Source organism: Mastigoproctus giganteus, chromosome 9 (assembly GCF_048544385.1).
Source record: "Mastigoproctus giganteus isolate SK-2022 chromosome 9, ASM4854438v1, whole genome shotgun sequence".
Lineage (NCBI taxonomy): Eukaryota > Metazoa > Arthropoda > Arachnida > Uropygi > Thelyphonidae > Mastigoproctus > Mastigoproctus giganteus.
The window spans coordinates 99,844,878-99,863,917 of NC_143583.1; the positions used below are offsets into that span (position 1 = coordinate 99,844,878).

At 33.8% G+C, this 19,040-nt stretch overlaps 1 protein-coding gene across 1 annotated transcript in view; it reads right to left on the minus strand.

Annotated features, from left to right (window-relative positions):
• LOC150080590 (FHF complex subunit HOOK-interacting protein 1B-like) overlaps window positions 1–19,040 on the minus strand; it is a 195,326-nt gene that overhangs the window by 8,859 nt on the left and 167,427 nt on the right. The window contains exon 15 of the mRNA XM_090380746.1: window positions 681–801. Within this exon, the coding sequence (XP_090236872.1) occupies window positions 681–801 (121 nt within the window). The remainder of the gene's footprint in view (window positions 1–680; window positions 802–19,040) is intronic.

Genomic DNA, 19,040 nt, shown 5'->3' on the forward strand with positions numbered 1-19,040 from the left:
CTTCTTGTTGCCTCTTTAACCTGTCCATGGTACTTTTTTTATATAGAATCTCCCTAAAAAAAGTAGAATGCACATTTAAAAAAAAAAAAAAAAACAAAGGTGGATAGCAAGCTCTATCAAAAAAAAAAAAAAAAAATGCTGGAATCACTAAATTAACCATTCACAGCATGGCATGTTAAAAGTTTGCATTTTCAGTCTTGCTTTGTTCACATAGACTTCACCAAACTGATGTACCCTCCAAATTGTCTTTCACCAAACTGTTGCATACAAACTGTCATACAACAAATCATTGTGGACCCCTATATCTGGAGAAACTTGCTTTTTTTCCTCCACCAATGGTTCAAGTCATGGTACAATCCAACCAATCACTGAGAGAATTTGAATTACAAACTTACTGCCAGAAAGAAGCCAGCTTTAACTCTGTGATTCAAAAAACGTGAGGCAAAGATATAACAGACAATAGATTATCATGAAGGAAAATGGTGAATAGAATTCTGATGTGCCACAGCAACATTTAATTTCACTAAAGGAACTAAATCTATATATTTTAAAAACATTATGCAACAGGGTGTTATAAGACTAAATTAATGAAGATACATAATGGGCACAACATGTGAAATTTAATATTCTAAAGCATTTACAAATTGCATTCATAACTTGAAACTACTAATAATACAGACCTATAGCCCTGCCCATTAGGAACTGATTCTAGAATTGGCTCTTTCACTGAAGTGTGCTGTTTTTCTGCTGTATTTCCCCTTCTAAATAAAATGCTTGTTAAACTACGCCTTCTTGATTCACCTATATGAGATTATAAGAAAAAAATATATTTTCAAGAAAAGATTACTTTCTGTAAAAGTTAAGGGCAATTGTATTATGATGAAAGCTTTTAAAGCTTCATCACTATAATACAAGATGAGACTAAGTTCACCTTTTACAGATGTAGAATTATTTCAATGCCTTCAAACAGAAATTTCTTAGTATATGGAATATCCATCACTTACAACATTAAACTCTATTTTACTATATAAGAATTGTTGGTATATAATATAAGGTATATAAGAATTTTTGCAAACAGCAACAATTAATGTGGAAAGGTGTTGACTGATACCTGCATAAAAACAAAAAAACAAATTCAAACTACCTAAAGAAAAACTAAATAAAAAATGCCAAAATAAACAAGCAAAGACCTATTTGTACTCACCGAGGGAAGCACAGCAGAATAGTATCTTACAAATAGTTTTGATGCAACTGCTGCCTGGAAATATGCAAGGAAACCTACCCACTATACCAACCTGATGAGTAAATACAGACACCAGCTACAAAAAATAATTGCAGTCCTTGTTTATTTTGGCATTTTTATTTTTATTTAGAATTTTGTTAGGTTTTTTTTTTTTTTTTTTTTTATGCTTTTATACAGGGAACAGTCAGTACCCTTCAGCATTACTTGTTGCAGTTTGCAGCAATCCTCACATACCATAAAATAAATCTGATGACACATTTATTTTTATATTTTTAAATGATATATCCATTATCTAAATAAAATGATGGTAGAGACACTGAAGCAGATATTTGTAGTACCCAATTTTATTTATTATTTTTTTTTGATACTGAACATTGCTATTAAAATTTTGCTAATTAAAATATACAGAAGAGTGCTGATGACAGAAGTAGCATTCTCCAAAGAACAAACGCATTTCTACTTAAGCACTTCAAGTGCAAACTACAGTTTAAATACAGTAATTTTATAAATATAATAATAATAAATATTAAAAAGTATTTTTGTTTATTAAGCTCCTATGGGACTAGTTTGAAAACCAAAAATTACAACTATTGAGGGTCATAGATGAGGACAACTTCATCATAATGATTTTCAAAGAAGTTAACAATCAAAGCTTCAAAATATATTAACTTAAAAACTAAGTGAAAAATCAAAACTTACTTTATACTACTTTATCAGCTAATAATTTTCCAGAAATCTAAGGTACTTTGGAATATTTACAGTAAACTACTCTTACAAAACATTATCTAAACACAAAACTATTCCTGAGGAAACTTTCAGATTGCAAAAAAAAAAAAAAAAAAATTGTATTGGATATGTAACAGGCAACATTTAACACCTGGAAAAAAACAAAGCAAAAATAAATAATACAAAAAAAAAAAAAAACTTTGAGTGACATGGTTATTTCACATACTACTGACCTTGAATATACAATACAATTGTACAATGCACCTAGTGCGATAAGTTTGTTTGTTGTTTGTTATTTGGTTTTTAGGAGCATTAGCAACTAAGGCCATATTGCTCCGAGATATGCGATGGTCATTCCCTGACCTTTCCACATCCTCCGTATTTGGTAGTCACGGGCTCGAACCCCAGTCTATCAAGAAGCGTGTGCTATGCACTGCTGCTCCTACCCACCTGGCTACGGAGGTGCCTCGTGTGATAAGTAAAATCCACAAATGAAAAAAAATATATATATATAAAAAATAAAAAATGCAATCTGAACAAACTGCACCAGACATCCACTCACGCTGACACAAGAAGTATACCAGAAGACAATTTTATTTTAGAATTCATTTTAAAATATAATTTGGAAATAGTATCAGTCTTTGTTTTCAATTTCTTTCTCTGAGGACACTGACTGCTTAAGTGACAGAGACCAAAAGTCAGCCAACAAGGCTTGGACTTATGATCACTTCAGAAATGACAATAGCATTCAAGGATTACCTAAATTACTAATATCATTTTTTTAAAAATGGTATTCACCAATGGCAAATTCACCACTTGTTTAAAACTCTAAGTACTTAATGACTAATGGTCTTGCTTCACAAAAATGCAGAGGCCCCTCCGTAGCCAGGTGGGAAGGAGCAGCAGTGCGTAGCACGCGTGTCTTGATTAGACGGGGATTCAAGCCCGTGACCACCAAATACAGAGGACGTGGAAAGGTCAGGGAATGACCACCGCATATCCCCAGAGCAATATGGCCTTAGTTGCTAATGCTCTTAAAAAGTTTTTTATTTTCTCTGCATTCTTTCTAATTCTTAGAGTTGCCTCATTTAGGTCTGTAGAACGTGCAATATTACATGGTCTTTCATTTCGCTCGAAATGAAAGACCATGAAAGCGAAATGGCCTAAATTAATTTAAGGCTCAGCTGGACAGGTATTTCGAACAAACGGAGAGGTGAAGTGGAAGGTTTTTTTTTTTTGGTTTTTTTTTTTGGCTGTTGCTGCATAAGCTTGCTTTCTTGCATCATATGCCTCTACTAATGCTTCACAATTTCATATTTTTTTCTCTATTGACAGAGGAGGACTGGCTATAAGCCTTATTGGGGGGAACCCCGGTGGGCCGGAGGGCAGAAGATGGAGGCGGGTGTGTGATTTTGGCCATAAACATTAGTATGAGGCCACTACAAATTTTCCCAGGTAAGAATTTTTGACCCAGTCCACTTCTATCTATCGATATTGCTTTTCTTTTTCTCTCTGAATCCGTAGTGTATTCACCAGGACACTTCCTTTTCACACCTTTTAAGTATTTACTGATTTTTAGGGAATAAAGCACAATCACAAAATGAGGAGGTACGCTTGATACACATAAACAAAGCTGCACGCATGTAGCAACTGAATAAACAACACCATAAAGGCAGAGACACACAATTAACACCTTACTAGTTCACATTTTACTAAAGCACATTTCTGGGGGTTACTACCATAAAACAATAAAAACAATTTCCAGTTGCATTCCTACTAGTGGAATCTGTTATAAACTGGTAGCATAAACTTGATCTAATTGCATTTGCGATAATACCGAATTGTGTGGGTTTTTACGTTATTATGGTGAAATGTGTTTCCCCTTCACTGATAAAAACATAAATACATTTTCAGAATCTTCTCTTCATTCCTATCGTGTTGCTTTCAGTTGGGGGGATTCTGCGTTCGACTGCCATTTCTTGTAAACACAAATGCGAATCATGCATAAGCAAATTCGGTTCGTGTTATATACGATATCATTCCCCTATTTATAAATCGTGTATGATCGAATTCGTGTAGTGTAAACATGTGCCATACGAGGACTGACTGTATTTGGATATTCTATCCAAAATTAGTTTAGTCACCAAGCCATTTGTTGAGTAATAATCTGCAACAATGCCAATTAAATATCAACTGTCAAAAGCAAAAAATGATTTTCTTCTGTTTATGTTAATTAAAGAAATTTTAAGAACTGTGAACATTTCTCATTTTAAAAGGTTATTCTTCTTTATTGAAGGAAAAAAACATAATTATGGTTTTGCCCTTTAGTGTTGGGCACCCACAGATTGTTAACATGGTTTCATAATTTTTTTGGATTTTTGCCCTGGTACAAATACAATTCAATTACAGTAGAGGCAATGTAGCTACCATCTTTTTCTTTTTATTCTTTTCAAATTAGTAATTTATCAAGGAATACAAATTTTATTAAATAAAATTCTAATTTATTTTCATCTAAAATAAGATATTGGCTAAACTGAAAATTTATTTTCAATTCGTTCAACAATGAAATCAACAATTAATCCTCTAAATGTTTAAACATTTGGAGGATTAATTGTCATTTATTAATTACTGTTGAAAAGTTGAAATATTTGAAAAGAAGACGAGTTAGCCAATATCTTATTTAATATAATAAAATAGTATGAATCAGAGCTGTAATACTCAATATGTTCTACGTTGATAATGATATTAGTAAATTAATAAGAGGAGTTTACCTCAATATAGTACGTGGAACACTTCCGTATGATACCCTCCAGAAATTAAAACGGAAAAAACGAAAAAATCGACAACTTACCGGTACATTAAAGTAAAATATAAATAATTAAAGTAAATTATAAATAATTAAATAATCAATTTAACACAATTCAAAATCAATTCAAAACAATTAAAATTCAAATTAACGCAATTAAAAGAATCTAACGAAAATATTCAAAACGATTTTCCTTCCTGAAGCTGACAATGCTTTTCGACCGACTGTCGTGATCACAGGAATGAAAATTATCGAATCAGGCTAAACCTGCAACTTAAATAGTGATTATGTGTCTTCGCGCATGCGCGTAAAGGTCCACGCATCGGAGATCAAATATGGCCGCCGAACATTAACAGAATTCTCGTGTAATTTAATTTCAACGGTTTCTGCAATTAATAGTCGCGTATAATTACGTTGAACGTTAAGTATTTTGGCCTCGTTAAATAAAAAAGTATGTTTTTCGTTAATGGCATGAAAGGCTAATTCTGACGCTGCTGAACGAGAAGCACGAACAGAGGCTTCGTGTTGATTTACACGGATATTAAGAGAAAACCGCGTGGAACCCTGATAAGACGAGTCGCAATCACCGCAAGAAATGTTGTATACTAGATCATTAATTTGTGTTGCGAACGCCGAAAGAACCGAGCGATTGTTCAGTATAGTGTGTAACTTCCGTATAGGCCTAGCTATAATTTTAAATTCGGTATCTTTAAAGAATCTGTTAAGTTGTTTGTGCCACTGTTCAACATATGGGACAGAAATAAAGTATTTTTTGATATTACTATTGTTGATTGGTGCAGTATTTTGTATCCTATCCTTAGCTTGTACCCTAATTCGATTTATAGTGTTAATGGGATAACCCCTGTTCAAGAATCTGCTAGTTAATATTTGTATTTCTGAGTCTAAAGCAGAATCCGTCGTTGAATATTTATAGGCATTTAGAAATTGATTAAAGATAATCGATCTTTTGTAGGTGAACGGGTGGTAGCTATTATAATGTAGAAGCATACCGGTGTTTGTGGGTTTTCGATAGATGCTAAATTGTATTTTGTTCTAGTCCCGGGTAAGCGTGAAATTTAGAAAGTTTAATGACTTAGTATCCGTATCTTCCCTTTCCAATGTAAATTTGAGTCTAGAATGAATATTGTTAAACGAATGTAAAATATCTTGGATAGTACTACTATCGGTAATAACTAGAACATCGTCTAAATACCTCCCATAGTATGTGATACGGGGACGAAAAGGTGTCAAATGTATCTGCTCAATCGTTGAGAGATAGATCTCTGACATTAAGCCACTCAGGCTCAAACCCATTGGTAATCCAAAAATTTGTTTGTACACCTTGTCTCGAAAGGTGATGTAGTTAGCCTCAACTAATAGTTTAATTAAGTGAAAAATCTCCTTTATAGGCAGCTTCGTATAATTAATCGGTGTCGAGTTTTTATTTAACATATCCCAAATAATATCTAATGTGTATTCAACGTTTACATTCGTATATAATGATGTAACATCTAATGAGAATAAATTGTCATTGTCGCCGAGTCTACAGTCTTTAAGATTATTAAATAATGTATCGTAATTCTTAATCCCAAATTGTATAACCTGTCTAAAAGGTTTTATAATGTTATATACATGTGTGGCTAAGGCTGAAAATGCCGAGTTCCTGTAGGAAACAATAGGTCGAATCGGAAATCCAGGCTTGTGTAATTTTACCTGACCAAAAAGTGCAGGAATATTGTATGTTCTGGACTTCAATTCCTTCAACTGAACCATAGTAATGTAGTCGTTTTTACGATATGTGGTTAACGTTTTATTGTATTGATTTACCAAATTGGTAAACAGTGTCGGGTCCACTTCACAATAAGTGGAGCTATCAGATACAACTGAATCTAACTTATTAATATAATCATGTTTATCTAGTATTACCACTGTATCTCCTTTATCTGCCCTCTGTATAATAATGTCCTTATTTTCTCGAAGTTCTCGTAAAGCTGAACTGTCATGTGTATTCAATTTAGGAAGTCGTGTTTCTTTTATGTTATTCACTACTTGGTTAACTTGTTGAATAAATACATCTTTTTGTGGAACACTACGAAGTCCAAATTCAAAATCAATTACGCATTGTTTTTTTGGCAGCTTTCGAGGTGGTAAATTATAATTTAATCCTTTGGATAAAAGTGAAATCTGGTCCTGCGATAGTGTACACGAGGAAAGATTTGTAACCTGTTGATGTGTCGGTTCGTTGGATACTGGGTGAGGGGGTGTTCGTGAACTAGCCGACATATTCTGTGGTAGTGCGTTATGTGTCTGTGGGGGGGATGTCACCCAACTCGTGTGAACTTGGTCGCAAGCTCGCGACAATGTGTTAGAATTCGTATGAACGTGTCTTGAACTATTCGATAATGTTTGCAACTTATTAACGTGTCTGTTTTTTATTTCTGAGGCTTGTGCTTCCCGTCGCAAATCTATGGAGGTCTTCAATACAGACCAATCGTTCGGATGTAGATAATTTTTTAATTTATCGCGAAGCTTCCTAACCTGGGAAAGGTATTTTTGTTTATCCGAATATCGAGATTTTAAGGCAAGCTTAACAATATTACGTGATGTCGCCAGTGATAGTTGTTTTATGCCTGAAATTTTTTGATTTAAATTCACCCTGGCAAACTTCGGAACGATGTTGTTTTGAAGGCAATATTTTAGGAAAGAAATATGGTAACTCTGGGCCGAGTACCTTAGTGTAGATTTAATGTAATTTTGTACCAAGCCATTCAAAAAATCTCCCATAATTGTGTGTATCGATTGTATACTACTGGAGAGACAGGAAGTGAATGAAATAGTCAATAAGAGTATGAAAAGTAATTAGATAGTATGAATCAGAGCTGTAATACTCAATATGTTCTACGTTGATAATGATATTAGTAAATTAATAAGAGGAGTTTACCTCAATATAGTACGTGGAACACTTCCGTATGATACCCTCCAGAAATTAAAACGGAAAAAACGAAAAAATCGACAACTTACCGGTACATTAAAGTAAAATATAAATAATTAAAGTAAATTATAAATAATTAAATAATCAATTTAACACAATTCAAAATCAATTCAAAACAATTAAAATTCAAATTAACGCAATTAAAAGAATCTAACGAAAATATTCAAAACGATTTTCCTTCCTGAAGCTGACAATGCTTTTCGACCGACTGTCGTGATCACAGGAATGAAAATTATCGAATCAGGCAAAACCTGCAACTTAAATAGAGATTATGTGTCTTCGCGCATGCGCGTAAAGGTCCACGCATCGGAGATCAAATATGGCCGCCGAACATTAACAGAATTCTCGTGTAATTTAATTTCAACGGTTTCTGCAATTAATAGTCGCGTATAATTACGTTGAACGTTAAGTATTTTGGCCTCGTTAAATAAAAAAGTATGTTTTTCGTTAATGGCATGAAAGGCTAATTCTGACGCTGCTGAACGAGAAGCACGAACAGAGGCTTCGTGTTGATTTACACGGATATTAAGAGAAAACCGCGTGGAACCCTGATAAGACGAGTCGCAATCACCGCAAGAAATGTTGTATACTAGATCATTAATTTGTGTTGCGAACGCCGAAAGAACCGAGCGATTGTTCAGTATAGTGTGTAACTTCCGTATAGGCCTAGCTATAATTTTAAATTCGGTATCTTTAAAGAATCTGTTAAGCTGTTTGTGCCACTGTTCAACATATGGGACAGAAATAAAGTATTTTTTGATATTACTATTGTTGATTGGTGCAGTATTTTGTATCCTATCCTTAGCTTGTACCCTAATTCGATTTATAGTGTTAATGGGATAACCCCTGTTCAAGAATCTGCTAGTTAATATTTGTATTTCTGAGTCTAAAGCAGAATCCGTCGTTGAATATTTATAGGCATTTAGAAATTGATTAAAGATAATCGATCTTTTGTAGGTGAACGGGTGGTAGCTATTATAATGTAGAAGCATACCGGTGTTTGTGGGTTTTCGATAGATGCTAAATTGTATTTTGTTCGAGTCCCGGGTAAGCGTGAAATTTAGAAAGTTTAATGACTTAGTATCCGTATCTTCCCTTTCCAATGTAAATTTGAGTCTAGAATGAATATTGTTAAACGAATGTAAAATATCTTGGATAGTACTACTATCGGTAATAACTAGAACATCGTCTAAATACCTCCCATAGTATGTGATACGGGGACGAAAAGGTGTCAAATGTATCTGCTCAATCGTTGAGAGATAGATCTCTGACATTAAGCCACTCAGGCTCAAACCCATTGGTAATCCAAAAATTTGTTTGTACACCTTGTCTCGAAAGGTGATGTAGTTAGCCTCAACTAATAGTTTAATTAAGTGAAAAATCTCCTTTATAGGCAGCTTCGTATAATTAATCGGTGTCGAGTTTTTATTTAACATATCCCAAATAATATCTAATGTGTATTCAACGTTTACATTCGTATATAATGATGTAACATCTAATGAGAATAAATTGTCATTGTCGCCGAGTCTACAGTCTTTAAGATTATTAAATAATGTATCGTAATTCTTAATCCCAAATTGTATAACCTGTCTAAAAGGTTTTATAATGTTATATACATGTGTGGCTAAGGCTGAAAATGCCGAGTTCCTGTAGGAAACAATAGGTCGAATCGGAAATCCAGGCTTGTGTAATTTTACCTGACCAAAAAGTGCAGGAATATTGTATGTTCTGGACTTCAATTCCTTCAACTGAACCATAGTAATGTAGTCGTTTTTACGATATGTGGTTAACGTTTTATTGTATTGATTTACCAAATTGGTAAACAGTGTCGGGTCCACTTCACAATAAGTGGAGCTATCAGATACAACTGAATCTAACTTATTAATATAATCATGTTTATCTAGTATTACCACTGTATCTCCTTTATCTGCCCTCTGTATAATAATGTCCTTATTTTCTCGAAGTTCTCGTAAAGCTGAACTGTCATGTGTATTCAATTTAGGAAGTCGTGTTTCTTTTATGTTATTCACTACTTGGTTAACTTGTTAGCCTGATTCGATAATTTTCATTCCTGTGATCACGACAGTCGGTCGAAAAGCATTGTCAGCTTCAGGAAGGAAAATCGTTTTGAATATTTTCGTTAGATTCTTTTAATTGCGTTAATTTGAATTTTAATTGTTTTGAATTGATTTTGAATTGTGTTAAATTGATTATTTAATTATTTATAATTTACTTTAATTATTTATATTTTACTTTAATGTACCGGTAAGTTGTCGATTTTTTCGTTTTTTCCGTTTTAATTTCTGGAGGGTATCATACGGAAGTGTTCCACGTACTATATTGAGGTAAACTCCTCTTATTAATTTACTAATATCATTATCAACGTAGAACATATTGAGTATTACAGCTCTGATTCATACTATCTAATTACTTTTCATACTCTTATTGACTATTTCATTCACTTCCTGTCTCTCCAGTAGTATACAATCGATACACACAATTATGGGAGATTTTTTGAATGGCTTGGTACAAAATTACATTAAATCTACACTAAGGTACTCGGCCCAGAGTTACCATATTTCTTTCCTAAAATATTGCCTTCAAAACAACATCGTTCCGAAGTTTGCCAGGGTGAATTTAAATCAAAAAATTTCAGGCATAAAACAACTATCACTGGCGACATCACGTAATATTGTTAAGCTTGCCTTAAAATCTCGATATTCGGATAAACAAAAATACCTTTCCCAGGTTAGGAAGCTTCGCGATAAATTAAAAAATTATCTACATCCGAACGATTGGTCTGTATTGAAGACCTCCATAGATTTGCGACGGGAAGCACAAGCCTCAGAAATAAAAAACAGACACGTTAATAAGTTGCAAACATTATCGAATAGTTCAAGACACGTTCATACGAATTCTAACACATTGTCGCGAGCTTGCGACCAAGTTCACACGAGTTGGGTGACATCCCCCCCACAGACACATAACGCACTACCACAGAATATGTCGGCTAGTTCACGAACACCCCCTCACCCAGTATCCAACGAACCGACACATCAACAGGTTACAAATCTTTCCTCGTGTACACTATCGCAGGACCAGATTTCACTTTTATCCAAAGGATTAAATTATAATTTACCACCTCGAAAGCTGCCAAAAAAACAATGCGTAATTGATTTTGAATTTGGACTTCGTAGTGTTCCACAAAAAGATGTATTTATTCAACAAGTTAACCAAGTAGTGAATAACATAAAAGAAACACGACTTCCTAAATTGAATACACATGACAGTTCAGCTTTACGAGAACTTCGAGAAAATAAGGACATTATTATACAGAGGGCAGATAAAGGAGATACAGTGGTAATACTAGATAAACATGATTATATTAATAAGTTAGATTCAGTTGTATCTGATAGCTCCACTTATTGTGAAGTGGACCCGACACTGTTTACCAATTTGGTAAATCAATACAATAAAACGTTAACCACATATCGTAAAAATGACTACATTACTATGGTTCAGTTGAAGGAATTGAAGTCCAGAACATACAATATTCCTGCACTTTTTGGTCAGGTAAAATTACACAAGCCTGGATTTCCGATTCGACCTATTGTTTCCTACAGGAACTCGGCATTTTCAGCCTTAGCCACACATGTATATAACATTATAAAACCTTTTAGACAGGTTATACAATTTGGGATTAAGAATTACGATACATTATTTAATAATCTTAAAGACTGTAGACTCGGCGACAATGACAATTTATTCTCATTAGATGTTACATCATTATATACGAATGTAAACGTTGAATACACATTAGATATTATTTGGGATATGTTAAATAAAAACTCGACACCGATTAATTATACGAAGCTGCCTATAAAGGAGATTTTTCACTTAATTAAACTATTAGTTGAGGCTAACTACATCACCTTTCGAGACAAGGTGTACAAACAAATTTTTGGATTACCAATGGGTTTGAGCCTGAGTGGCTTAATGTCAGAGATCTATCTCTCAACGATTGAGCAGATACATTTGACACCTTTTCGTCCCCGTATCACATACTATGGGAGGTATTTAGACGATGTTCTAGTTATTACCGATAGTAGTACTATCCAAGATATTTTACATTCGTTTAACAATATTCATTCTAGACTCAAATTTACATTGGAAAGGGAAGATACGGATACTAAGTCATTAAACTTTCTAAATTTCACGCTTACCCGGGACTCGAACAAAATACAATTTAGCATCTATCGAAAACCCACAAACACCGGTATGCTTCTACATTATAATAGCTACCACCCGTTCACCTACAAAAGATCGATTATCTTTAATCAATTTCTAAATGCCTATAAATATTCAACGACGGATTCTGCTTTAGACTCAGAAATACAAATATTAACTAGCAGATTCTTGAACAGGGGTTATCCCATTAACACTATAAATCGAATTAGGGTACAAGCTAAGGATAGGATACAAAATACTGCACCAATCAACAATAGTAATATCAAAAAATACTTTATTTCTGTCCCATATGTTGAACAGTGGCACAAACAGCTTAACAGATTCTTTAAAGATACCGAATTTAAAATTATAGCTAGGCCTATACGGAAGTTACACACTATACTGAACAATCGCTCGGTTCTTTCGGCGTTCGCAACACAAATTAATGATCTAGTATACAACATTTCTTGCGGTGATTGCGACTCGTCTTATCAGGGTTCCACGCGGTTTTCTCTTAATATCCGTGTAAATCAACACGAAGCCTCTGTTCGTGCTTCTCGTTCAGCAGCGTCAGAATTAGCCTTTCATGCCATTAACGAAAAACATACTTTTTTATTTAACGAGGCCAAAATACTTAACGTTCAACGTAATTATACGCGACTATTAATTGCAGAAACCGTTGAAATTAAATTACACGAGAATTCTGTTAATGTTCGGCGGCCATATTTGATCTCCGATGCGTGGACCTTTACGCGCATGCGCGAAGACACAATCACTATTTAAGTTGCAGGTTTAGCCTGATTCGATAATTTTCATTCCTGTGATCACGACAGTCGGTCGAAAAGCATTGTCAGCTTCAGGAAGGAAAATCGTTTTGAATATTTTCGTTAGATTCTTTTAATTGCGTTAATTTGAATTTTAATTGTTTTGAATTGATTTTGAATTGTGTTAAATTGATTATTTAATTATTTATAATTTACTTTAATTATTTATATTTTACTTTAATGTACCGGTAAGTTGTCGATTTTTTCGTTTTTTCCGTTTTAATTTCTGGAGGGTATCATACGGAAGTGTTCCACGTACTATATTGAGGTAAACTCCTCTTATTAATTTATTAATATAATAAAATAAAAATACAATAATTTAATCAAATTTCAAGAAGAAATAGTTAGTTTATGACTTAATGATCAAGAGGAAATAATCATAAATGATAATTCAGAACAAGAAAGGCTAGACAGAACAGAACAGCTGGAATTCAACTAATGATTATTTTTTATTTATTCATTTATTATTTTTTTAATGAAAACTCCAAACACAAAAGGAATTAAAACCCATAGTACTAAGTACAGTGCATGGATTAAAGAGCAGTAAAATAGAAGATAATTTTTGACATTAGACTTGAGTTTTTGTAGGTTTTAATTTTTTGGGAAATACATGTGAAAAAAAAGTTGTTCTAGAGAATTGAGATAAAAAGGATAGAAGAGGAAAAGCTAGTTCTGCAAGTTTGGAGTTGGATAGTCAAAGTTATAAGGCATGTACTTGGAATGATTTGGAACAGTGGTGGAATTACAGATGCCAGATGAGAAGAATAATGTCCATGGAAGTATCTATAAACAAGTAATATAAAAAAAAAATTTTTATAGTCAATTCCTACTTAGGTCAACAAAGAAAAATTTTATTTTAGTTACTTTTTATTAAATAATTACAATTAATATAAATATGTATATACATATGACAGAATCACAATATTAAGTGGCAAAATAGAAAGCGAATTTCCTTGCAATTTTCCATTTTCCTTTCTATATATGATGTTGGACTATTATTTTTATTCACATGTTTCATTTTCCATTTTGTTCCCTCCTTGACTCAGACTAGAACCCAGAATGAAAAAAGAATCTGAAAAAGAAATTTTTTTCCAGCAATTTACACGCTTCGCCACTGACGGTATTTATTCCTAAATTTATATCCTGCTAAATATCTTATATAAGAGAAATTTTTTCTCCCATATAAAACTAAAATTAATTAATTAAATTTAATTAATGAATTAATATTTGAAAAAAACTATATTAACATCAAGTGTCATCCACTACAAGTTTAAAAAAAATGTATTTGAACTTGAGTGGATGAATAATAAAAATTTATCAAAAAATTATTGATTTTCGCAAGAACTGAACTCGCATTCTTCACCTTCACGTGAAAAATACTGAAATCCTTGCATTTTACCGATTGAGCTACTGCCTGTTGATTTCAATTTTATTTCTAAATTTATATAAGAGAAATTTTTTTCTCCCATATAAAACTAAAATTAATTAATTAAATTTAATTAATGAATTAATATTTGAAAAAAACTGTATTAACATCAAGTGTCATCCACTACAAGTTTAAAAAAATTTATTTGAACTTGAGTGGATGAATAAAAAGTATTTTATTAACGATTGAAAATTTGAACAAGATATATAAATATATATAGGGAGAGTGTGAACTAATAGTAGGAATTGAAAAAGGCATCAGCAGAAAGTAAACATCCACAAGATCATGCACCATCTCAAGAGAAAAAGCTGAAATCACAGTATTTCTATTAAATTTACACAATTTAAATTTAACATATATATTATGTGTAAAATGAAGTTCATTAGAGAATATGTGGAAAGGTAGTCAATTACTTACCTCGTCACAAATAAACTAATTCAGTGCATGCTGACACAAAACGTACAATAATTGAAAGAGAGAGAGAGAGAGAGGGAAATAAAAAAAACCCTTTGTACTAACAGCAAACAATCAGTAAAGAACCCTCTGAGGTCATACTGGATACACAAATTCTTGCAGCCACTGACTGACTTGTAATGAAGTTCATTATCATAAAATGTACAAATTACAATAGCGACATATATAATTAAAATAGACTTGTTAAAAGCATTAAAAATATATTAATAATAAATCTTATAAAAACACAAAATGAATAATAGCTTCTATATGGATCCTTTCTCAACTAGGAATATTGGCCAGAGTTACAGAAAACTATACTGTTCAAGCTGGTAGGATCAAAATTGTTGAAAGATAAGGGCAAACTCTTAACATGTGAAAAAAAAATTAAGAAAATTTTAAATGTATTCAGCTTTTAAACTGACTCATGAGAATAGCCTGACTGTTCATTACCGGCATTTAAAAAGATGGGCTGATGAGACTAGTGACAGAGAAGAAAAATGCATGGGATGCATATAAATTATTAGGGAATACAGAAACGTACAGTAAATATAAACTAGTCAGCAATAAAATCACAAGGGGGGGGTTAAAGCCTACGTCTCTGTCAAAGAATACAAAGAAAAGTCAGAGAGACTTCTTCACTTATGTTAACACTAGCAGGAAAGGGATGAATCATATTGGTCCACTAGATATGAACAGTACAACCGTTGATGATCATGTTCAGGTTACTGACAAACTGAACAGATATTCTGCATCTACATTCATATATGAGGAATTTTTTGGGATGGGTGATGACAGAAGTACATCAAATTCTATAAGGAAGCTAAATGATTTTGTGATAACCGAGAGCAAAGTGGAACTAAAATTGTTGAAGCTAAAAGTAAATAAGGCATCTGATGCCAATTGAATATATCCAATTATATTAAAAGCATCAGGAAAAGGCAAGCAGACCTTTAGCCAAAATTATGGGAGTATCCTGGATTTGGGAGAGGTCCCCATGAACTGAAGATGTATAAAAGACTTGCCAATTCACAAAGCGGGTTCAAAAGGAGTGATTAATTATAGACCTGTAAGCTTGACTTCTGTTCCAGTGAAAGTAATGGTGCCACTGTTTAAAGAAGTAACGACTTTCTGAAGAGGAATGCAGTTATACAGCATTCACAGTGGATTTGTCAAATGGTGATCTTGTCTGATCAATCTGATTTGGTACTATGGTGCAGCACCCACTGCTGTTTTCAACATTTGTTAATGACAGTGATGAAGGCATACCAAACTTAATGTTTAAATTTGCAGATGATAAAGGTTGGAAGGAATGGTTAATGACAGTAATCAGGATATGTTACTGCAACAAAATTTGCAAAAAATTGTCAACTGAAGTTTAATATTAATAAATATGAGGTAATGCAGCAGTAATCCCGCAATAAGATACCAACTGTGTTGTACCACACTCAAGGTAGTAGGAGAACATAAAAGATCTGTGGGTAATTGTGCAGTCAGACAAAGTTCTCTGAGCAGTGCAGACAGTTGCTAGGACAACTTGTGCAATTTTATTAACGGTATATGGAAATAACAATCAGATTTCTAGATAAGATCGCACATTTCTATTAGGAAGTACCTTCACTCTAATCTCTCTCTTGGCATAAGCACATCACATGTATTGCTTCCTCTGCATAAACAAAAAAAAAAAAAAAAAAAAAAACTGTTTCCTTTTTTTGCTCTTAGTATTACTTTTCTTCTAAACAACTACTCACTCTCTCTACAAATCTCAAATCTGCCCTACTGTGGAATACTGTTCCCACATCTGAGGTGGTGTCCCCAAAACCTTTTTCAAGCTACTACGTTCCATTCAAAGGAGGGCAGTCAGGTTAATTAATGACCCATCTAAAAGGAAGTCTCTCCACTCTATCTGACAGATTTCGGTTTCAGCTACATGCTTTTTCTATAGGTACCTCCATGGGCACTGTTCTTCTGAATTAGCTTCTCAAAGTAATGGCCGTATGGTGCAAGGAAGCCTAAGGCTTATGCTGCACCAGCCAAAAAAAACATAATAATAAAATAAATAATTAATAATAAGAGAAAAGGAAATAGACAACCTATGCATTTTCCTCCTTCCATAGGTAACTATCCAGCTGAACTTCGAATTTCGCCAAACTGTCAGCCATTGCCATCCATGTAGGTAACTCATTCCAGTAATTTCTAACTTGCTGGCTAAAATAAAACTTCCTACAATCCAGTCTGCAACTTGAATTTATGGTCCCCAGTTCTAGAATCATTTATAACCATGAAACTTTCATCCTCATTCATTTTTCTATTACCTCCCAGAGCCTTAAATACCTAAATCAAGTTGCCTTTAAGATGCCTAGTTTCCAAGCTGTGCAACCCACCATATTCGAAGTCTTTCCTCATAAGGACGTCTTTTTGCTGATCTCACCAGACGAGTTATTAATCTCTGGATCCTTTCAAGAAGTTTGATGTCTGTTTTTAGGTGCAGTCTCCACACTTGAACATAGTATTCCAAGTGTGGTCTAACAATAGCATTATATAATGGGATTATGACGTTCTTTATCTCTACTAGCAATTCTTTGATAAATCATTGATAGGACACCATGGGCATTCTAGCAACCTGTTTACAATGCTTGGATAACTTCATGTCTGACCATATCATACCTCCAAAGTTCCTTTCTTCCACTACTGACTTCAGTTCAACCCCACCAAGTGTATAAGTTATTCTGGGGTTACTGTTCCCCAGGTGAAAGACCTTGCACTTTGCTGGATTAAAGCATAGCTGTCACTTTTCTGACCATCCCTGAAGTCTATATGGATCACTCTGAAGCTCTATTGGTGGTGATCATTAACCATTAAAGTGGTCTGAACATGTACTGCAACCTGTCAACATCAATTCACTGTTCAACTATATACTTAGAGCCAGTTTTTCCTCTTCCTCACATATCCATTTTACTTATATTTTCTAGAACAGCTCCCACCATGCATTTCCAAAAAATACACTATAAAAATTCAATTCTAATGTTAACAAGTAGCTTCAGTTTTCTCAGCCTTTAACCCACAGGCAGTAATAATTACTATAGGTTCTAATGCCTTTCAAGCTTGTGGTCTTCAAATAAAATAAAAAAAAAAAAAAAAACCACTATTATATTATGTGTAAAATGAAGTTCATTAGAGAATATGTGGAAAGGTAGTCAATTACTTACCTCGTCACAAATAAACTAATTCAGTGATGTTCACTTTTGTACATGCAATAAGTGTATGTTTCCTGGCCAAGTTGCATATAGTGAGGGCTGAAAAGCCAGAAATAAGTGGAGGATGGGGTCCTTAGACTGACAACTAAAACTCCCATCCAAAGTGACTACTAAAAATTATTCCAGTGTCTAAAAGGATTTAAAACTAAATCTCTCCTGATCAAAGACAAGTGGCTAGCTCAATATAGTCTGATTAATTTGTCTATAATTTAAAATCTTAAACTAAATCAATAGAGATCTAATATATCTTTATGGTTTCTTCATTAATAACTTGTAGTATTAGTCCCATATATAATAGCAACTTCATTTTCATCCTCAATGTTTAATATAATTTTTTCGGTAATAATCACTTCTAAGTTGGCTTTGCATTATCAATACCGTCTTTGTAGGAATGGACCGGTTAGGATACTGGCAAGGACTAGGATGAAAATCAGGAACAACTGATATAAGATTCTAGTTTACACACATGGCAATCAGTTTCTGAGTGTCTAAGAGGGAGAATGGGTTGGCATTGAGATCTTTCTGACTTTGAATGTAGGATGATCAGGGGGTAAGGCATGAAGGTGCCAATATCTCGAAAACAGCCAATGCAGCTGAGAGCTCCCACTCTGTGATGTGCAAGTCTACTGTGACTGGCCTGAAAGCAGTTGAACAACTAGTCAAAGGTCACACACATAGAACAACCACATGTAGTTGATGCCTGTGGTAAGTGTCATGTAACATAGCAGTGATGCACAACAGTGGTCCAGCTAACCACCCAGTACGATGCAGGAATAGCATGGCTAATATCCACACGGACTATACATTGGACATTAGCTCATATAGGCTATGGCAGTTGATGGCCATCATCATCATAGCTGGATTTAAACTTGTTTTTTTTTTTTTTTTTAGTTAGTTGTTGGCGCATCGGCTTCTGTGGCCATAATGTACCTCCCAAGGTTTTGCAGTACTCTGATCCAAGCCCGAGGCAGGATTTGAACCCGCGACCTTTGGGTTGCCAGGCAGGCATTTTACCCATTAAACTTGTTGTGGCCCTAAGCTATAAAGCTATAACATATATTAGGCCTTCTCTCTTGCAGTTAATCT